This window comes from Coenobita brevimanus, chromosome 51 (genome assembly GCF_032717465.1).
Source record: "Coenobita brevimanus isolate Jiangsu-jjx chromosome 51, ASM3271746v2, whole genome shotgun sequence".
Lineage (NCBI taxonomy): Eukaryota > Metazoa > Arthropoda > Malacostraca > Decapoda > Coenobitidae > Coenobita > Coenobita brevimanus.
In genome coordinates, this window is record NC_137004.1 from 25,049,424 (window position 1) to 25,073,090 (window position 23,667).

At 41.5% G+C, this 23,667-nt stretch overlaps 2 protein-coding genes across 2 annotated transcripts in view; both read right to left on the reverse strand.

Annotated features, from left to right (window-relative positions):
* Positions 1-6,327, reverse strand: part of LOC145400189 (glutamate receptor ionotropic, delta-1-like) — a 34,196-nt gene extending 27,869 nt beyond the window's left edge. Inside the window, exon 1 of the mRNA XM_080272702.1 lies at positions 6,281-6,327. The gene's annotated coding sequence lies outside the window, so the exon portion shown is untranslated. The remainder of the gene's footprint in view (positions 1-6,280) is intronic.
* LOC145400190 (uncharacterized) overlaps positions 6,277-23,667 on the reverse strand; it is a 120,528-nt gene continuing 103,137 nt past the window's right edge. The window contains exons 12-18 of the mRNA XM_080272703.1: positions 22,209-22,338; positions 19,517-19,617; positions 17,990-18,117; positions 17,627-17,827; positions 15,288-15,389; positions 9,694-9,864; positions 6,277-6,405 (exon numbers count right to left, since the gene is read on the reverse strand). Coding sequence (XP_080128829.1) covers positions 6,277-6,405; positions 9,694-9,864; positions 15,288-15,389; positions 17,627-17,827; positions 17,990-18,117; positions 19,517-19,617; positions 22,209-22,338 — 962 coding nt within the window. The remainder of the gene's footprint in view (positions 6,406-9,693; positions 9,865-15,287; positions 15,390-17,626; positions 17,828-17,989; positions 18,118-19,516; positions 19,618-22,208; positions 22,339-23,667) is intronic.

The following is a 23,667-nucleotide window of genomic DNA, read 5'->3' on the forward strand; positions in this document are numbered from 1 at the left end:
CAAAATACACACACACACACACACACACACACACACACACATACGGCTAATGCTATAGTATATTAGATAAGTATCCAAAAGTACTTGTAGTAGTATTGTTGTCTTGGTGCTGGAAAAACATACAGACTTCATGTGCATAGTTAATTTAGATAAGTAATTAAATGCGTAGTTTCCCCGGATGCAAAAGTTATAAAAGTTTAGGGTAATAAAATACAAACTGGAAGTTTTAAGGAAAAAGAAAATTAAATGGTTGGATCATACTGCAGTAAGTTGAATGTGATTAGGTAAAGGATATGTTGCGCTTACTCTTGCTCACATTACAGGATAAAATAGGTTAGCCTTTGTGGCGCGAGGCTAGCTTGGGTTAGATCAGACTTCGTTAGCTATTACAATGCTTGATTGGAGTATTTTAGTTATGACATGGAATAATGTACAAGTCCTCCAGCCAAAGAATTCCTGTCCCTACTTATTCTTGTATTACTTTACTGGTTAGGCAATATGGACCGTATTCTTAATGCTTGCTATCCTCGCTTGCATCTCTTTCTGCCAGTGACGCGTTAAAGCTACCTGATCTGTTATTCATGCACATGATCAGTGTACGAAAAATATCAATAACAAAGAAAAAAGTGTTCATGTGCAACATGCACAGTGATTACTTAATGAAGAAGTGAAAGGAAGCCTCCTAACCAGACAAGAGCATAACCTCTAGCCCTTGTCCCCACATGTGAAGAGGTAGTGGCGTCAAGGTCTATATAGCTGGTGCTGACAGTGGCACCTGTGAGAAGGATAAGTCATGTTTCCCATTCAGCTTTTGCTACGCGTTTACATGCTTATCACTGCCTTCCTTCCTATACTCAGGGTTGATGAATGTGAGACGTCAGTGAAAACAGTATATTTTTCCTCTGGTGCTTTACGTTTGCCAGTTGATGACTCGGGGGAACATTGTTCGCTCAGTTGTGTCCTTAACGCTCTGTTGTTATTTGGTGCAGATGGCGGGAGAGTAAACTGATATTCAATGAGTAAATGACTTTGGAGTAGGTGGGAGGCCGTGACTGTCAAGTGAGTGGTGAAGGGAAAAGGAACTGCTTTGCGGCGACTCCTGTAAGATGGGTGGCGACCGCAACAAGTCAGAGCTGCGCATGGCTATGCAAAGAATAACACAGAACAGGCCAGTAATAAATAATTTTCATCTTTAGGAAGAAATATTAATGTTAATGCGATCTACTTGTATTTGAAACGCTTGATGAACTGTAATCGCATGAACCCACTGGTGAGGATTTTTTTTTTCCTTAAAAAAAAAATATATATATATATATATATATATATATATATATATATATATATATATATATATATATAGACACACACACACACACACACACACACATGACAGAGAGAGAGAGAGAGAGAGATCTAGCACCGCTTGGTTACACACACACACACACACGCGCACACACACACACACACACACACACACACACACACACACACCTCCCAGCCTAGCAATCAGCATTTGATTACAGTGCATAACATGCACGCAAACAGTATCCCATCCGCAGAGTCCTTAGAGTCGGAATAAAAAAGTTAACCTTCTCTATATTCTAGTCTGGCAGCCGCCTTAAGGTGAACGAGGGTAATTTTGATTCTCAGATGCGGTGTACTTGCCCGTGGTAAATTTTCGTGGATTATGGAAAGAATACCGTAGTATAATAAATTGTGACAACTGTTGTTACCTCCGCCAACGAAAGTTGGAGAAGGTTATGTATTCACTCCTGTTTGTTTGTTCACAAGATGTCTCAAAAAGGCACATGCATTTCATTGAAGTTTTGTGGATATATACTGTATGTGTATCATGCGCCAAGAAAGAGTTAAGTAAATTTGGTGGTGATCTGAGTTCGAGTCTCGGTTCAGGACTTTTGTCACTGTGTGTGTGTGTGTGTGTGTGTTTGTGTGTGTGTGTTTGTGTGTGTGTGTGTGTGTGTGTGTGTGAACAATATAAACACATTTGATCCTGTCTGGATCAAAATGTTTGTGGGGTTGAGGGTTTTTCCAGGGTCTGACTTTTTTTTTTTTTTTTTTTTTTTTTTTTTAAGAGCAGTAGGGTACACGACAAGGTCATTATCAACGGTTTAGATCCAATTTACCAAACCTGAAAGAATACACTAAGACATGGCAGAAGTATTAGGTTTCGAACAATCAATCAAAGGCCAAGGTCATAGGTCAGAGTCATTGGTTCAAACCTACAGCTTAAAGAAGCTTTTATTCTGTTTGAACCAAACCTGGCAGAATGACTGACGGTCAGTCAAGCATGAAGAAATTTGATTTTATGAACAGTAGGTCATATGTCAAGGTCACAGGGCAATGTCAAATCAAACAGTTTTGATTCAGCTTCGACAAAACCTGGTGGAAGGGTTTAAGTCAGAGATTAAATAATTCGCTTACGAGAACAATCAACTGAATTTCAAGGTCACAGGGAAAAGTCAAGTGTATGGTCCTTAAACCAGTTGCAGGGGACGGAGTTTGCACTCTGCACACTAATTCTTGTCCGTTTCTCTCTCTGTCTCTTTACCTGTCTACAGTTATTTATGCTTCCATATGTCTGGTGCTGGTTTTGCTGGTTCTTCTGGCATCTGATTTCATTCCTAGATTGTGAAAAGAGTTGAATACACTATTACATAACGAATGCAAAATGATGACGTATAAATTTTTTCTACTCATAGACGAGTTTTGTTGGCCCTGGTAGAGCCCTCTCGCCCTGAAGGATTGTCCCATACGGTACCAGTGTCTTTTCCCAAGCTAAATAAGATCGTCTGGTGGTAGCAAGAATGATTTTAAAAGACGTCGTCATGTTGGAAATGGGTCAACTGATAACATGTGAGGTTTGGATATAAATTAAGCTGATAATCTGAGAAACGTGAAGGTGCAAGGACGGATTCTGGATTTAGTAACAGGGGAGTGAGACCATTATTTCTTTTAGCACTGATGTCAGCGCCGCCTGGGTACGATCAAATTCATGCAGGAAAATTGTAAAACAGTTATCGCCTATTCCTTGCAATAATTCTGTGTACTGATTGTGGGTTCTAAGTCAAGTGCCTGTACCTATGAATGGAAACTCTTAGAATTTCTCGTCTAGCTACCTGGAAAAAAAAAAGAAAGGAAAAAAAAAAAAAACAGGTATAGCTAAAAATCAGGGAGGGGCGGACTGCCAGGAGTTCTCTTCCTCGCGATCTGCTGCTGAGGTGATACTCTAAACAGCGCATGATCCAAACTAAAATGAGAAATCGATTGAAATTACTACCCTCAATAAGAAGGGTGCTTTCTATGACGGATATCAATATTCAAATGAAATTAATGGTGATTTTAAGAGCTGACTCACGCGAAACTAAGAGTGCTTTTGAATGATTTATGTGACTTTATGGAATAAATTGAGGACTAACTCACGCAAAATGTGGGGAAAATTTTGGGACTGACACACGCCGATTTAGGGAGACTTTGGGAACTAACAAACGTGGGTGAAACTGAGGATTGTCACACGCGAATTTGTTGGCGAACTTGAGGGCTGAGTCACATAGTAAATCAGAATGGAAATAAGTAACTAGCGAAGTGCCTCAAGGCTTGGTTCTGAGATCTTTGTCGTGAATTATGTGTATACTGTAAATGATTTGCTTACAGGAATCGCCAACAGCATTACCATATAATTAACCATGAACAAAAAGCGGACGAATCATGACCTCCCCAGAGAACCACTCTGTCATTCAGAGGAACAGTGATTTCCTGTGTTAATGATCAGAGGATCGGCAAATGAATTACTAACGGACTCATCCAAATGATATAATTTTTAGTTTATTCTTGGTACTATTATACGATTTTATTTAGCTTAGAGAGAGTCGCCAAAGTATTGTAGGGTCAGTGAAGGCAATATGCAATACCTACAGTTCACAAAGTCTCTTATGCTAAATAAAATCGTCCATAAATGAGGCGAACATAATGGAAAACAAATCCTTGGACTGAAGGGGACAATGGAAAATTCCTAATGTGGGAAATCCTAGAAAGATACCGCATAACATAATATATGGCGGAGGCGGTGGCTCAGTCGGTAGAGAGGTGGCCTGCAGTCCCATCGGACCCAGGTTCGAATCCCGGCTGGGGCAGGGAACAGTTTAAGGATTTGAATTTCATTAAATCAGGCTTTACTGATCTACCAGAAGACCCGCCGACGTGTCGTGAAAATACCCCCGCTAATACCAATACACCAGTCCTGTATGAGACAGCCCTAGCATGTATTCAATGTGGACGGTGGGTGTTAGCGCCGAAGTGGTGACATGTAGAGGTGTATGGTATGTAGGAGGACTGCTGGGCCTTGATAGCAGGCTGTGAAGCCTAAGCCCAGAGTCGGACACACACACACACACACACACACACACACAAATCAATGACACAGAGTATAAAGCTGGATTTACACTGGACAAAAGCGATTAATATGTTAATCGCTTTTATGAGAGGTTTTTAGTTTTCCCTACCTCGTGGTCTAATGGGATATTCTATTCATCGTTAAAGACAGTTGAAAACTTAATTATTATATCATTTGATTACTCATCGCAGCAGCAGACCTCCTAGCAAACTGAATCCCGGTGACTTGGTCATTCGGCTCAAAAAAACGGCAAACATGATAGCCATATTCTGCCAAGTGTATCGCCAGTTTAAGATGGCTTAAGGATTTACTACTAGGAAGGATTTAAAGCCTAGATAGCAGTGTGTTATTATACTAAACAGCCTAACGAAAGTAGGGTGCTAAGCGTTATTTCTAGAAGTTTGAGTAACAACACCCAAAGTAACGCTGTAATTTTTTTTTTCTTTAATAAGGACGTACGTGAATTATGTGGTGCGGTTTTGGCGTTCGTATTTTACTGTAGAACGAACACAAACTTCATGGGAAAGTGTGCAGAGAAGAATGGCAAAACGATACATAATGTTAATAAGATCCTGTCGTGTGAAGAAAGTAAAAAACCCAAACTTGCAACCACCGCAGCGGCACAGTGCTACGGTTAATTTGGTTGTTTTAGTGGATTAGAGAACTAAACAAAGAAGTTAGCAGTGCATCAAAAAGAACCAAATAAGACAGGACATGTACAGACTGCTTTAGATGATGAAAAGTCACTTTTAATAAGGAGATTAGGAGGAAATGGTTTGAAAACCTACTGGTACTGCAGTGCTTTTTTGACTTTAAATTTCAAGAAAAGATTAAATTTGCATGTAACTCGACAGGCTTGTCTATTAGACTAGTTCGTCACTAAAACAGTTAAGTTAGAATAACTATTTTTGTTTGATCCCATTATGTTTTCATTTGCACTTATTCCGTGATTTTTTTTTTTTTTTCAATGCCGGCGTAGCATTCTTTTCCCACCTGTTTCAGCTTGAGGGTTAGGGTGACGGGGGACAATTGTCTTCTTTGCTGTCCTTTTTCTGTCTCGTTGTTTACCTATACTCTTTGACTGCGGTTGCCTAGTTGGTCTTACCGGCCTATTCCAGCTATCTTCATTTTTTCTTCTTATGAAAAGCTTAGGATGAAAATGAGAGTTGGCTTACGGGAAGTTAAAGGTGCTGATTCACACAAATCTGAAGTACTGAATTACTAGAAAAAGGTTAAGGGCAGACACAAGAATATTCAAGGCCTAATTCTATAACATAAAAGAGTACAACTACATTTATCACTAGGTGACTTGGGTTATCATAATTATGACAGTTCTATGCAAATATTTCATTGCTCACCCTGTTGTTTCGAGGGACAGTCTAACCTCTTTCGTGATTTCCTCAGCCCTTATTTCATCCATCCTCGGTATTTGCCTTAATGCTCATTGCCACTTATCCACCCTTAAGTACCCCCATGTGAACCCATTTATGTTTGTACCGTTGTAATGCCTTGGCAGCACCATTCATGTTTTTCCTGCAATCACTATTTCGTATCAGCTGACATTATTCTACCCATTCCTGCTTGGCCTTCAACAGCATCTTTCCCCAGAGTTTTGAGGTTTGTACTGAATGGTATAAGAATCTAATCATATCAGCTAAAAGACATGTTTATATTTTGTGTGTGCAATCTCCAGATGATTTGATTTTATTTGCTGGAGATTATTTGAAGGGAAGGGGCAAAATACAACCTTCATCCAACCCCTTATTACGAGAGGATCTTGTTGAGATGAATAAGCTTGTTTGGAGGCAGCGCCAATCAGATATGACGTCATTGCAGTAAACGTGAAAAAAAAAAAATCAAAAATCTCACGTGAAGTTGAGTGCGTGACTGAGTGTGTTGAGGATGCTGACGTCTATGCCCGAGTCAGCCTCCCAGGTGCCCTCCTCTGGCACCTCCTTTAATCCAAACCACGGCCAGTTGTCCACAGCAGCAACCTGTATGAGATAAGGGATGTGAGAGAGGGGAAGAAGGGGAAGGAAACAGGAGACAGGACGAAGGAAGGAATGAAAGGAGGAAAGAATTTAAAGGAAGGAAGGAAAAGGAAGAACGAAGGAAGCAATCCTTGAGTGCCACGTACGACAGATGTCAAAGGGGCGATGGTGGAGGAGAAGCAAGAGACATAATGAAGAGATCTTTTGGTTGTTACACTAGCCTCTCCAGTACGGTGAAGAATACAGGAAGGCAGGGAAGGAACGTAGGAAGAACTGGGGGAAATTTGCTGGATGGAGGTAGGAAGGAAGGAAAAGAGATGTCAAATGCTAGGAAGGAAAACATGAAACGATGGAAAGAAGAAAGACGGGAAAGAACAGACAGAAGAAAGAAAGGGAAAGATTAAAAGGAAAGGAAAATGTAGAAAGAAGAGAGGAAAGAAATAATCAAAGGAAGTGAAGAGAAAAATAGAAAAGTAATGATGTGGGAAATAACTGCAAGAGATTAACATTACCCCCTTCGAGGTGTAGAGTCCCAAAGCTAGGTTACCGTAGTCCACAACAAATAATAGATTACTGTACCATATCATGTTCCCAGTGGCTGAAGGAAGAGATAGAGTACTGAATTTAGGGCTTATTGTGAGTCGAAATGCAACGAAGGTGACCGTGTGAAGAAAGGTAAGAAAACAGAAATGGATTAAAGAAGGGAAGAACCTGGTGGAGAATGGAGAGGGGACAGAGAGCAAAAATCGTGGAAAGGAAAAACATTCCTATAAGAAAAGTTTATTTGTTGTTACCCAGTTTTCATCATAGTTTCTAGAGAAGGGAAAGAAGTTGTATGCGGCTTTCATGGATTTGGAGAAAGCATATGACAGGGTGGATAGACTAGGATTGTGGAAAGTGTTAAGAATATATGGAGTAGATGGGAAGTTGTTGAATGCTGTGAGGAGTATGTACGATGGTGCGAAGGCTGCAGTGCGTGTGGATGGTGAACTAAGTGAATTTTTCTCTTTGAAAGTTGGGTTGAAGCAGGGATGTGTCATGTCTCCATGGTTGTTCAATCTGTACATGGATGGGGTAATAAAAGAGGTACAAGGTAGGATAGTGGATGTTGGAGTGGCCCTGGTAAGAGAGGATAGTGTTTGGAAACTCCCTGTACTGTTGTTTGCAGATGATAATGTGTTGTTGAGTGAAGAGGAAGGGGAGCTGCAAGGCTTGGTGGTTGAGTTTGAGAGAGTGTGTAAGAAACGGAATCTAAAGGTGAATGTAGGGAAGAGTAAAGTGATGGTCTTTGAGAGAGGTGAAGTCAGTGAATGTACAGCGAGGTTGGATGGTGAGGAATTGGAAAATGTGAGTACGTTTAAGTACTTGGGTAGTGTGATGAGTAAGGATGGAGGTTTGGAGGGTGAAGTGCTTGAAAGGGTACAGCAGGGAAGAAAGGTTGCTGGTTCTTTGAAAGCAGTGATAAGAAACAGGGAAGTGAGCATAGAAGTGAAAAAGTTACTACATGACAGTATTGTGATACCAACTCTAACGTACGGAAGTGAAGCTTGGACGTTGTTGGAAGGACACAAGTCAAGAGTGAGAGCCGTGGAAATGAGTTATTTAAGAGGAGCCTGTGGAGTCACATGGAGAGACAGGCTGACGAATGAGGATATAAAGGAGCGTTGTGGTGTTGATGTGGATGTGATAGGAAGCGTTATGAGGAACACACTGAGGTGGTTTGGCCATGTGGAGAGGATGGAGGGTGAAAGACTGACGAAGAGAGTGTATGTGAGTGAGGTGGAGGGGGAAAGAGGGAGGGGGAGGCCGAGGATGAGATGGAGAGATGGGGTGAAGAAGTATATGAGAGAGGGGGGTGTGAGTTGGGAGCAGGGGAGTGAAATGGCTGGGGACAGGGCGACTTGGAGGCGATTTGTTTATGGCCACCCCAAACGGGATTGAGGCGTCTGGCAATAGATAGATAGATAGATAGATTATTTATTAATCCTTTCAGTAAGACGGTGCCCATTTAATTTTATCGTTGTTGCGGCAAGACCATTTTTTTTTAGCTTAAGAAAGTCATCTCTAAGAGCAAAAATTATAATTAATTTTCATTATCCTCTCTCTCTCTCTCTCTCTCTCTCTCTCTGGCAAGTCATCTGCTAGGCCATCATCAGTAGCTAAAGTTGTATAAGGATTTGAAATAGCACCCACGACGACATAATAACTCTGATATTTTTAACACACTTTTCTATGGCCTCATTCTATATGTACCCGAGAGAGATACCACTTACCGTACCAACACACACGTAATTACCCGAGTCTGTCCTCCAATATGAAAGGCTGGAATGTTATTACATTCTTACCCCCAATTAGAGAAGATAAGTCTCTTGATGGCCGTAGTGAGAGGCTCTTTTGGCCTTAGTTGGTGGTGGTTCTGACAAAAATAACATTATTCAATTTTCTATAGTGTCCCGTACACAAAAAGATTAATGGAGGACTTGAAAGGAGAGTAATTGGGGTGTGTTCTGAAGAGAGTAGTTTGTCTTCGAATCTCCCTTCTCTCCCACTTTCTCTCTCTCTCTCTCTCTCTCTCTCTCTCTCTCTCTCTCTCTCTCTCTCTCTCTCTCTCTCTCTCTCTCTCTCTCTCTCTCTCTCTCTCTCTCTTTCATCACTCACTTCAAGTTCATGAGTCAGTAGGGGAAAACTTACAGCCATCCTTTCGAACTTGAGTACCACACTGTTGGACAAATAAGGCAGGTGACACAGAACCAGGAAGGCTTACTGACTTTGGTGATGAAGACTACATGACATGGATGACAGAGCCCACAGGGGAAGGGACGCGTTCACATCTTGTGTTCACCATGGAAGATAACCGCGTTTCAAGATTGACTACACACACACACACACACACACACACACACACACACACACACACACACACACACACACACACACACACACACACACTGCGATGCAATGAACCCTCATTCTTCCGTACTCGGGTGTAATGATTATTTCAGATTATTTTGCTCGCTGTAAGAGAATAGTGATAATTTATTCCATACTGACTAAAGGTATCATCACCCTCCCAAATACTGTAAGACATGTGAGGTTATTTTCAGTATCTGTACTGGACTGTTACGTCCCAGTAACCCGAGAAAGAGAGAGAGAGAGAGAAAGAAAGAAGGGGGGGAGGGAGAACTATCTAATACTAGCAGGAAGAGAGAGGGTATCTGTAGGAGACCAGCTTTGGTCCTTCATAAAAACTCTTGACTATATTAAATTAATACCTTTATTTCCCTTCTGTACCCTCGGGGGATGCGCCCCCTCAATATCCCAGAATTTATCCGTCAGATCTAACCTATCATCTTCACAAAAGGCCGACACAAAGGAAACAGTTGTGATGTCATCAGCCGCGCACACGCAGATGTCATTTAGGAACTTTTGGTTTAGGTAACTCCGGATCTGCCACACTGGTGCCTCACAGATCACGACACTAGTACAATACAAATATTTCCAGTGCCCACACATCCCCACACCAACAGAAAGGAAAAGGTTTCGCGTTCTTCACATATCCCCTCGCCAGCACTATAGTAAGAAAGAGAATTTTCAGTCCCTCTAATATCCTTCGCCATTACTAAGAAAAGCGGTTTTCAGTCCCTCGCACATCCCCTCACCAGTACTAACAGAGGGTTTCCGGTCTCCCACGCATCCCCTCACCAATATAAAAAAAGGTTACTAGTCCCCCATCACCTCACCAGTACTAAAGGAGAGGGTTTCCAGTCCCCCACACATCCCCTCACCAGTGCTCAGAGAGAGTTCCTGGTCTCCCACACACTGCACATCAGTATATGGAATTTCCAGCCGCCCTAAACTTTCCCTCACCAGCACTGACAGAGAGGGCTGGCAGCTACCCACACATCCCCACACTATTGTAATTCAGGGTTAGAGGGTGTCCAGTTCCCCTCACATCCCTAAGCAAGTATACAGAGAGAGTGAGTTCCATGTCCCACTATACATGCCATTTGCGATATACTGTATAGGGAATCGAAGGATATTAAGTTTTCCTCCCCTACCTCATGTACTTCAGGCTAATGATTATGAGCTCTTGTACTATAACCATTCATTTTATCTTAAGTTTTGCCACTGAACTGGGAGAGAGAGAGAGAGAGAGAGAGAGAGAGAGAGAGAGAGAGAGAGAGAGAGTGAGAGATAATATAAGAGAGTAGCCTGCCTTCGAGTAATATCGTGCCAATATCAGTAGTGAGTATTTCCACATGTACTCATACCTTTAGTTGTCTGCCACGGAAATCCCTAAAGCGGCGATAGTTGTGCCGGAACAGAGTTTGATAGATGTTGTAGTCAGTGGGGCTTCTTCCATCCTCCTCCACTCCATGTCTTTCCTCTTTCATCATCCCCCCTTTCATCTTCTCTAGCCACACTTCCTCACACTCAAACCTGGCATGGAAACATAATATCAGTGGCAGTGATAAAAGATTGATAATAATGATGGTAATGATGATAACAGCAACAACAACAACAGGGTGGTTTTGTTGGTCGTAGGAGCACTGGAGAAGCAAAAGGATAGATTCACTCACAGAATATACGAGTATACGAGAAAGAAGGCGAGGCATATGAATGAAGGAAATAAGCTTGGGGAAGTCCTCTGAATGATCATTCCCCAGTTGTTAGAGGATTAAGTAACCACGTGAACACAGTATATTATATGCATCATTTTATATTATTTTTGTGTCATAGAGTACGCGCGTAGGTGTATTGTGAGTGAATAGTGTACCGAGAATGTTTGGAGGGGAAGGGAGGCTGTAAATTGCAAGCTAGGAGGGACAACGATATGGCTTCTTCCCAGGCATCAAGGGTCTTGCGAATTGCTTCTTCGGTTGTAGGCCAGCAGAAGTACGAAAGGAAGCCGGAGACAGAACCGACGACTGACTATAGACGCATTGTTATTGTAGGATGGCTGCCTAATAGAACGTAGACGTTCTGAGATGGATTAACACTACGATATGCAGGCCTCTGTGATGAGGCTTAATAAGATGTGTGGTCTTGTCCCAAGGAGTTCCAAAATGGACAGACATTACGGTATGCTTATCAGTTAACGGAACTGCTGTCCCGGAAGTCCGATGATCCTTGGGCCACTGCAAGAATATATGATTCTGAATGCTACAGTGAAGTGCAGCTCGAACTAAAAGGCACTATCACCTTACAGGATAATGAAAAATTGGAGGGTAGACTGCGCCCATTCTCGTTTATAGGTGGTTTAGCCACACCCTGGACTTCTGCGCCACTGCAAAAGTTCTGCCTGTTAGAGGATGTGTCAAAGGCAGCTGAACTATCGTCTTTGGAGTCAGAAGGGTTGAAGCAAAGGTTGCTTTGAACGTGGGACGATGGAAGAGTGTGTTCGTTACCTTTGTCTAATTCATTCCCTCTTTGGAGCACCTGAGAAAAAGCTTGGTAATGCTGCTGGTCAACTTGTATAATTAATTGTTCATTATCAGAAAAAAAAATGTACCCATGCATTTGTATTGTCTGCCTTGTCATTGTCAAATATAAGTTTCAGCTCATACTCGTTTTTGCCATGGAACCTTGGTTTCCCATTATTTATGGCTTGATTAATATGATTCTGACTTCCTTCTTTTTTATTTTTTGTCGGAAGTGATTTGTTTCTAGATATGAACCCTTCCCCAATACGAACCCAACCGATAACGAGGGACCCGTGGAGAATCGAGAACATACAGGGGTGTAACAGCTAAACACTGGTCGTTGGAAAGAGATATGAAGCTGAAAATCACATGAATCACATCAAAAACCGTGGTAGAAATCCTAGGCTTCTTTACAAATCAGACTTAGCCTAGCTTAGCCTACCATGCCCTAACCTAACCTAACCTAACCTTACCTTACCTTACCTTACCAAGCCTAATCTAAGCTAAAGTAAAATAACCTAACCAGACCTAACCAGACTCCACCCGTATAAACAACAAAGACAGCATCATCACGGCCAAAGTCGCTGTGTTTCTCTGCATAGCCTACCTGTTTTTACTGGAAAGACAGTCCTAGCCCCAATTCGGACACTCTACAATTGCAGTCAAAACTCCGTGGGAAAAAAGAAATCAAGACTGGTATAGTTATTTTGAAAAAAAAAAAAAAAAAAATCAGGAATGAAAGATCACCTGTAACACCTGATTACTATTTTGAATCTGAATTATTGACATCGAACAAGGAGTACCTCGGTCAGAATATAAAAAATATTTACCAATGGTTTAATAGGTTTACCACGGATCCAGTGTTGTTTACCAAACTGGTTGCAAAAGGCGCCACACTAGAACCGCGTAATTATCTGGTTGTCTCACCGTAAACATGACGTGCCAGGAAGGTTCTAGATGTTCGTCACTTAACCTATACCTCCTTTATCATTATTTTGCTTGCTGAAAGTTTGCTCTCATTCAGCCTGTCCAGAAGAAGTGTGATCCTTCACAGCCATCGAATAATCGTCCAAATGCATTAATATCTGCTACCTCTAACTAACATGAATCCACCCTTGACAGGAAGACTTTGAAGCACCTCTCCTGCCATGGCTTGCTTCTGACTGTCAATGTGGGTTCCGTCAGGGACGCTTCACAGGCGATCTTCTCGCCTTTCTCTCAGTTACTGTACTTTTAGGACGTTGGTAAAACCATTGTCGTTACATTTGACATCTCAAAAGCTTTCAGCTTAGTATGGTACAAATCATTAATTTCCAAACTATTCTCGGACGATTTCAATCTCTCTAGCTGTGCCTTCATCTGCACGACCATTCTGTGGCTGCTGTTGTAAATGGCCACTGTTCTTCTGAAAATCTCAGTAGTGGTGTTCCTCAGGGTTGTATCCTGCCACAAACTCTCATCCTTCTATTCACAAGTGATCTCAGCTGCACAACTAACTCTGTCGACTCAAATGTCTATCAGAGCAGTTACATCAGCAAGCACGGGCTGGGGTTATGTCACACCTGGTCTCTGACTTGGCTCTTATTTCTGACGGGTAAAAATAGAAAAAAGAAAAAAAAAACTTTGTTGCTTTAATACATTAAATTCAAATTCCTACATCTCTCGAAATGCCGAAGTCTTCCGTAGGGAGTATCCTTTAATATTCATTATCTGTTTACAGATAATGAATATTACAGTTTTTTGTCATTATTCAGTATTTTTTAAGGACGTATCATGAAGGGATCATATTGTCTCCCATGTAAGATTTCCTTCCAAGAGATTGATTCGAATTCCGAACTTTTTGTTTTTTTTTCCACTCCTGTGAAGTTGTTGATTTTATACAGAAGTCTTTTTCACCCCTGTGTGAAACACACCTCACGTGTGTGGAGGGGCTACCCACATACAGCTCTTGAAAACAGAGTGGAACCATAGGCTTTTTATCTCACCAGCTTCTCTCCTCTTACTGACTCCCTTCAACTTTGCTCCCTTCGCCGCACTGTTGCATCTATCTCTTTACTATCGCCATTTCAGTGGTCACTGCTCTTGCAAAACTGTCTGCTTGAATCCATCCTCCATTACGGCAGGATTTACTTCGTCTAGCAGCGCAGTTTCACTCGTTTTCTGTACAGCTTTCTCATGTAATAGTTAACTAATACTCTCAGTCAGTCACGTATGCAACTATCAGGTCTGGAACTGTTTTCAGTCTTTATTTTCCTCTGCCTTTGATCACCGGCCTATAAACGAGATGTATCTAGGCATCTCAGATAAACGGACCTTGAATTTAGCTCTTTCATTTATTTCATTTTCTTAATAAAAACAATTAAACGGACTTCTAGCCTTCCTTTCTTTCTTGTTTGCATAAAAAGTTGATGTTGATTATACAGATGAAGTCCAACCACAGAATACCCAAGAGTTGATTTATATACCATTTGCTGAAACTTGAATATTAACAGTCAATCAGGCAAGGATTTTTTTATGATAAGGCAGGTATCAAGTTTATCAGTCTGTCCTGTCTCTTCAGTTGACCCAAGAATTTTTAACAAGCTTAGTTGTGCATCATGGTGTAATAGGTGAGAGAGAGAGAGAGAGAGAGAGAGAGAGAGAGAGAGAGAGAGAGAGAGAGAGAGAGACAGAAGAACACACGGACATGAATAATGCACGTATATGTAACTCTATAAAGATTAGAGATCGCAGTTTTCTCATTTATTAATATTGTAGACCGATTGCAGGTTCCATCGCTCTGTATTGACGCCGTCCATCATAAATTCTAAGATGATGTGCTTTGTGTTTTATTTTTGCTAACACGTGTTTTATTTTTGCTAACACAACGATTTTTTCATCTTGGAAGGACGTTCTGTTACTCAAAAGATTAATGTCAGCCAATGCAAACTCCTTGATTTCGAAAAACTCTCTCCAGACCTGAATATTAAAATGACAAGTACATTCTAATGAAGGGATAAAAAATTGGAATTGGCTGTAATTAGCTTTTAAGTGACCTTACCTAATGCGGTTACTGATGGGGTCCACGACAGAGATCATGAAGGAAAGCTGTCCGCCTGTCCCGAGTCTTGCCACCCTGACCTGCAGAGAGAGAGAGAGAGAGAGAGAGAGAGAGAGAGAGAGAGAGAGAGTTACACAAATTTACAGATCACACTGACAATATGATCGTTTATAAGCGGCCGTTTCTTAAAGTTAATAGAGACTAAAAATTGCAGAAGTTGAAGAAATAGACAAACAGAATAATCATTCATTTGCCTTATACTGTATATCTTGTGCCGCCTCGTATATCACCTAAACATCCTTTAAAGTATACCTTGTATCTTATTCTCTTTCCAACGTTAACATATCGCTCCATCCTCTGCATCTAATATTTCCGCTCTCGCTCTCTCTCTCTCTCTCTCTCTCTCTCTCTCTCTCTCTCACCTTGGAGTGCTCAGTAAGGGTAGCAGCAAGGGGTCCAGTCACATCCTGGAGGGCAGCCACCACCCACTGCAGGTCTGCCTTTTCCAGCCTCTCCTCCCGCACCTGTCCAATAGAAATTTAATCACAGGTTTAGAAAGTAACTGACGATACTTCAACTCTCGTATACAGTATTTGTTGTATAAACCTTCTGCACATATTGACAAACTTCCCCTCGACCTCAAAAGATAAATGTCGACTCCATAATACGCCACAGGAAGTAGAATATTTACCATTATCTATACGTAACACCATAGATCGTCAGAGAAAGATCAACGCATTTTTTGTTGCAGCCACTAGCAGCTTAAATATCTTGAATGTTGTATTTTAGAAGGATGACACGATGTACCGCCCTTAGCCTCCTGGGTCAAAGTCATGAAGGTTTTTTCCCCCTTTATTATCTTTTGATGATGCTTCCAGATGGCGCACATGGATAACAGTGTAACTTAATGTCATCGACACTATAAAGTCCAGTTCCCGCACCCTCTGTGTGAGAACATAAAGATATGTTTCCTCTTACAGAAAGAAAGAAGAAAAAACTATTAAAATATCGGTTTCAAAAAAAATAATTCTAAAGCAGTGGCCAAAGGACTTTACAACTCCTGCTGACAAGAGAAACATAACAGCTCATTGTTATGGTCAATTAAAATTAATGTCATGTGGGACGTTTGGTAAGCGTAAGACTGAGTAAAAGTAAATATGTGTGTGAGAAAGCAAGCAACAGCATGAGAGTTCAGTAAGTGGGAAATTTAAGAGAGAGCTGGAGACGGTGTGACAGAGTGGATATAACATGAATATAGAAAAAACGTCCATCTATCCATCCATCATCCAACCCTATGTCGCCCCATGAGGAGCGTAGGAACCCGGTGCTAGCAAGTTGGTCCTGACATTTAAGGTGAGGGTGACCAGCCTCACTTATCCCTGATTGCCATTACGTGGGCAGCAAACTCCAACCATTCCTTGGATATAAACCTGCACCGGCTCAATCCGATTGGAGCACCTTAATTACCCACTAAACCACCAGGCGCCATAATTTGATTATATGATTACCACCCAGCGTAATAAATGGTTTCCTGGTGTACAGAAACCATTGGCTTATCACTCAGTGTAGCGTTACCCATAGGCAGAAGGAAAAGGAAAGAATGAAGGAAAGAAAGACAGAAGAGGGAGTGTAAAATCACTCGTAGGCAGAGGAAAAGGGAAAGAGTGAAAGAAAGAAAGAAGAGGAAGGATGGAAGACAGGAAAGGGCAGACACCCAAAGCAGCACTATATCGAGTGAGTGGATGGTGAGCGCTCTCACCTACCACTAGAAAAAAGGTACCTCAGCACAATGTAAAAGCAAAAATGAAGGGAAATCGCTGATAATAATTTCATCATATTAACGATATTATAATTACAATTGGTATACCAACTTTACAACCAGACAGGCGTGGCACATACGTTGAGAAAATATTTGCTTCCATTTCTGTGATCAGCTTTTTCTCACCCATTCTCAGATTGTATTATGAATTCATTGCTTTTCCCAGTGCAGGCCCAACAGTTTTTCATAGCATGACGAAATTGCCTGCCAAAATAAATTTAAATACTCATCGACTTTCCAAGGGATAAAAAAAAAATACGAATCAGAATGCATTTAAATATTCTCAAACACGACCTAGTTTGTTGGAAGGGTAAACATGACTTTACATGAAAACACACACACACACACACACACACACACACACACACACACACACACACACACACACACACACACACACACACACACACACACACACACACACACACACACACACACACACACACACTCGTACGCTCGGTGTGTCATTCTTATATGAACATTTTTACTTTAGGTTGGAGAACGAGGACGTTCACCCCAGGACCGTGTCTAGGGAAGGAGGGAGGGACAGCTAGGAGGACTCATGCCAGAGGGAGACCCAGATGTAATCAGAATTTTTACATCTACTGCACATTTTTAAAACCAAACTGAAAGGAGGTCATCAGCTGCCGGACATATAATACTTACTCTGAAGTGTACAGAAGTTGAAATAGGTGAAAAGGTGATTTTTATTTACAAAACATATTTCTCTTGGCTAAAGAAATTCACAAATCTTAGATATACTTTCATTTTCACCGATGTTCTGTGACAAGTAGTTTGAAGTTGCATTCCCTGTAGTAAATAGTGTAGAACTTTGCATAATGTTCCTCATCCTAAATTCCTCCAACATTAGAAATACCGGTACGTACAGCCAGTCTCACTACATCCTAAATACCTGTAGCTCCCTGTTTTTCACACACCCACCATGGTGAAGATCGTGAGTGTGTTCTGGGGAGCACAGAGCAGCAACACGAGACGAGAGGTCAGCACGTGGTAGGTGCGTGCGGACAGCCACGTGCGCAGTGCTGACGTGTTGCAGGCGAGTAGCGTCACTTCCCCCCAGCCTGGTTGTGGTCGTGGCCGTTGTTGTGGTTGTGGCTGTTGTTGTGGTTGTGGATTCTTGTGCTGGTGAGGTAATTTTTGTCGTGGGTAGGGTCCTTGTTCGTGTTGCTGTGCTTCGTGTTGTTGTTGTTTTTTTGGCAGATTTTGTTGGTGAGGTTGTGGTGGTTGTGGTTCTGTTGAGTTTTGTGGTTGTTGTAGCTGTTTTAGTTGTTGTTGCAGCTGTACGTGTTGTTGCTGATGCTGTTGTGGTTTGGTAAGTTGTAATTGTTGTTGCTGTTGTTGTGCTCCATTTAGTTGTTCTTTTACCTGCTGTTGTTGTTGGACCCTACCACTTGCTGCTTCCCACACAGCGTCTGCAAGCAAAATAAATGTTCTCAGGCTCACGACTAGACACGATCATTTATCAAACCACTGTACACGAAGTGCTTGGCTGACCAATTTTTAAATCTGTCTGTCTATCTATCTATATCTATCTATCCATATGTCTCTCTCTCTGTTTGTCAGTCTGTCTGTCTATCTTTTGTCACTGCATGACCTAGAATCAGGTCGGTTCTAATAGACAAAAGATATGATATAGCTACATAACCCTTTGTTTAGTAGGACTTTCTTATTGGTGAATAAAATATTCACCAAGTGTCCAGTGCCAGCCAGAATAAAACATTAGGTTCGACACTACTTGTGGAAAAAAAAAAAGTAAAAATTGCACATTACAGCTTCTTTGACTTATAAAGGCGTAGTGCTGAAGGCTTTGACAGTTTCATAGCGACTCCCGCTTAGCTATTTATTTTTTCCTCTTACACCTTATTATCCTTTGTATGTTACTGATGCAAATTATGTCGATACTCAGCTGTTATGCATAAAGTAAATCGCTGACAAAGAAGAGCTATGAATCTCCTTTGCCAAAGAAACTGCGCATCATGCAAGGAAGGGTAACGAATACAGAGATAACTGGAATTCTTTTAATCGGAAAGTACGAATATGTACGCAGTGTACAAATCAACCCACACAGTACTACAAATACACTCTCAAACACACATGTACAAATATTTACACATGAACAGATGACACATATTCTCACAGGCACACACAAGCTTCACGTACACACCAAACTAGATATCCTTAAACATGCTTTAACCACTATCACACACACACACACACACACACACACACACACACACACACACACACACACACACACACACACACACACACACACACACACACACACACACACACACACACACACACACACACACACACACACACACACAGCATTTAAGAATCTCCGTGTGCTGTACAGAACCTAACCACGCCACACCTCCAGAAGCATCTACGTAAGCATTGGCACCACACCTTCACAAATACCAGCATCACATCTACACACATTCACACCAGCATAAACATTCACCATTCGCACATTCCTCCACGAGCACTTACAGAAACATTGACACCACATTAACACAAACACTGAAACCATACTCACACAAACCACTCATACCAGACCTATACAAACATTAACTTCACACTAAACAGGCAGCTAAAAAAACACGCACGTAACGCATACACAAACACTCACACCACATCTGCAGAACTCCTCACTTATTCAAATACACATCTACATCAAACTACACCGCCATCTAAACCACACTTCACCACAATCACCACACACCTACAAAGACAATCGACACAGCACACAATAACACACCACAACTATCCATGTCCACCGTGCCAGCCTAAGGTAGAGCTACACACCTGCAAAGACGCGGTCGTAGGCGATAATGAGGCTGCCTAGGTGCCACTGATGCCTGGCGTGGGTGAGCAGCGAGGCCACCAGGTCACGCGAGGCCACACTCCTGAGGGCACGGATGCAGGGGTCATGGAACTCTCTCTCTCTCTCTCTCTCTCTCTCTCTCTTCGAAAGTCTCTACCATTCAGTGTGTAAAGCACCCTGTTATCACCCTGTCTCAAGACTTTTACAATCTGAATAATGTATCATGCAGCAGTATCTGTCTGTCTATCTCAATCGATATATATCTCTCTCTGTATTTATCTATCTTTCTGTCTATCTGTCTATCCATCTACAATATCTGTCTATCTTTGTATCTATATATATGTATATAAAAGAGTCTGTTTGTTTGTCCTTCAGTCACACCCAAACCAAGGGCCGGAGACCCCCAGATCCATATATATTCTGAATTAGGGCGACAGAAGGATGGTTTTAGGTGTCAAAAATCAGATCTAGGTCATTTGAGGTCACTGGTAGAGTGTTTGCCATTTTAGCCTGGGTAACGCCGGGTACCCCTGCAGTCCAATTTTTGGCATGGAGACTCACGTGACTCCAGTTCGGATATAGACCATGTAATATTGACCTCCGAGGTCATTTGAGGTCACCGGTAATACACGCTCAAACGACTGGACCTAGCAGACTAATTTCTGTCATGGAGACTCAAATGACCTCCAGTTCGGACATAGGCTATGTGAGATTGACCTCCTAGGTCATTTGAGGTCGCAAGTCGGTCATTTGAGGTCACTGGTAATACACTCGAACGACTGGACCCAGCAGCCCAATTTCTGGCATGGAGACTTCCATGACCTCCAGTTCGGACATAGGCTATGCAAGATTGTTCTCCAAGGTCATTTGAGGTAATGATAGTAAACAAGTGCAAACAGATACTGTGCATTAGGCTGTGAAAGCTGAAATAGAAAGTCCCTGGACCACTCATCATCCCTCTTCACAAGCATAAGAGGTATATGGTCTTTCTGGAGAAGAAAGAAAGATTGAACAAGAACAAAAGGATTAGAGTATTCGTCTTTTAGGCCCGGCAACGCCGGGTACCCCTGCTAACATATATATATATATATATATATATATATATATATATATATATATATATATATATATATATATAATATGGAGATACAGTAGTAGAGTGCGTTTTCGTACATGGGAGAACGAGGGTTCGCGCCCCGCCCTGGTAATAAATTTTAGGAGCATTCTTCGGGCCACGTACTACTTTGGCGGACATAAGGGATGCTGTGGTTGAACCAGTGTCTCGTACTATAAAGTATGCTTGCACCCAGTCGGCTTGTGCGGGCCAATTACACTTGGTTCACAGATTACAGACACATCCAACGCCACTCCAACACAACAATCACACTTACAAGCACTTCTCAACCTACATACAGTCTCTACCAGACAGCCTAAGCCACTTGGTAGAGATACATAGGATGTATCGTCCCCACTTCGGTCGGGATAGGCCGGTCCTGCAGTGTACACTCAAACGGCTGATGATGATGATTATATATATATATATATATATATATATATATATATATATATATATATATATATATATATATATATATATATATATATATATATACACAACTAGTCCATGTTTTTAATTTTCTTATTATTTTTTTTATGAGTCCGACTCAGGGCATAAGCTTCACAGCCCGTTACCGTGGCCCAGTAGTCCTACGTCCATGCACCTCCACATGTCACCACTTGGAAATATTATGTCTACTCATAAATGCGATCTTAAAGAATGGGTTAGACAGAACTATGAGAAAATTTTTAGAATCAGCATATATACCTACACAAGTCACAGATCACTGAGATGGCTTTATGTGTTGATCAGTCACTACGGCAGGTGTGGCTTTGAACTCACCAAATGGGAGGGGAAGAGGGAGCAATTGGGTATGGGGAGAAGCAATGCCAGGTCATGGTAGGACCATCAGGTCAGGTCAGTACAATAGAGAAGGGCAGGCAATCAGCAGTATATACGGCAAAGGCCCCAGGGACGTCCTGTGTATATATAGCTTTGATTTCCTCTCATTGGTACATTGTCTTGGAGGATGGGGTATGTGGACAGTAGTACGAAGCATTGGAGGAATATAATCCTTAAGTTCTTTCCTGTTTTTCCTTCCCATAGAAATATTGATAGATAGATAGATAGGTATATGTGTGTGTATGTAAGCAGATTGACAGATAGATAGATAGATTAAAAGATGGATAGATAGACATATGTACACATACATACATACATACATACTGGTACATACGTACATATATACATATATAGTTATATATACCGTATATACATAAATACATACATATATATCTATATCTGTCTATCTATATCTATCTATCTGTCTATCGATAGGTAGATAGATAGATAGATACATTCATGAATGTCTGTGTTTTTAACTGTCTATGAGTCTGTATTTCTCTCTCTCTCTCTCTCTCTCTCACACACACACACACACACACACACACACACACACACACACACACACACACACACACACACACACACACACACACACACACACACACACACACACACACACACACACACACACAAAGAACCGTGTTGAAGTTATCTAGCAGTCACAGACAGACATACGCAGACACAAAACGACTTTTACCTCACTGCCTCACCTGTGTAAAGGTCGATGTAGCAGGCATGCATTCCACACCTGTCCCTCCGGTGCAGGTGTGGCGTAGTTGTGGCTGCCACAAGGATCTCCGCTCTCTACACCTGCCGTCCCATAACACCATACCCACACCACTGAGAGAGAGAAAGTGAGAGTATCAGTGTTGATAGCAATGTATGTATGAATGCTGCCAACAAGTATGTGACACTCTGTGTAGGCATGGCACCAACACGCTTGTTAGCATTAACACACAAAAGCCTTCAAACTTTCAAATTCAGAGGACTTCAGCATTGTCATTCACACAGTCTTGTTTTAAGAGATTTTCTGTATCCATAACCAGCACCAAGGTATCGAAAACACAACGCTGAAATAATTTCCTGGTTGCCTAATGGGCAAACTGCTGATTTCTGCGTACGAGTATTCTTCTTTCTTCTAATTCCATAAATCAGTCTACCTCCAAAATGACACAATCGGTTTTATTCTCCAGTGGGTGTTACCTTTATTAGACATAATCCTCATACCTTTCTTAAATCTATCAACTACAGCCCATTTAATTTTCCTGTTAATTATCGCGGTGAAAAACAGCGAGATTTTCTAACATTATTTTAATAAGAGAAAATGTTTCTACCTAACTATAATTGTTCAGACGTGCGGAAATGTATATAGAATCACAGGTAAAATAACAATGAACAAATATATCATGGAGCTGACGGATTGTCTTTGTAGGGCTGGCTCTGAAACATCAATTAGTCACAATATACAAACCAATTAGTAACTCCCCAAAAGATGCATTAAAACTAGCGCAGCTAACCACAGGAGATGCTGACAGCTAGCAAGGAATTACCTGTATTAGTGTACTACAACACACAAAGGTTAAACTGGCCATGCCCTGTGACCTTGACCTCTGACTGACTGCTCAAATTTGAATATTTTCATCACTGACTAACCCTGGTCCCTTCCTCAATGTTTGGTCTAAAGCAGATAAACACGTTAAAGTTGACGCTGTTTTGGTAAAGGTAGTAGTTGTAGCCCAGGTTCACCTGAAATGTGAACTTGTGGACTTGCAGACTGGAGCTGCCCTTCTGCAGTTCACCATCTTCTTTTGGGAGGATAGGGTGGCAACTGAGGGACGTTTGTATAACTAGGTAGTTAAGCCGCCCGGTTATAAAAGTGCCACCATATGAAGGCACTACTTGCTGTTCTTAAAAAACAATAGGTTCTCATGCTTTACCCTCAACTCTTCTACAAGCTTGTCCAAATTAGATCAAAATTGTTTAGTTGTTTTACTGACAAACACAAATGCAATTGATCTTCCATTTGTGCTGGCTCACATTGTAATTCGCGATCGAAAAAATATAAGTACGAAAAACCTGCGCGCGGAAAACACATGCTGACTATAAGCGGGGAAGGATGGTTGAAATTGTCCACGAGGTTGGTTATTCGCCCTAGTTTATACTGGTTTC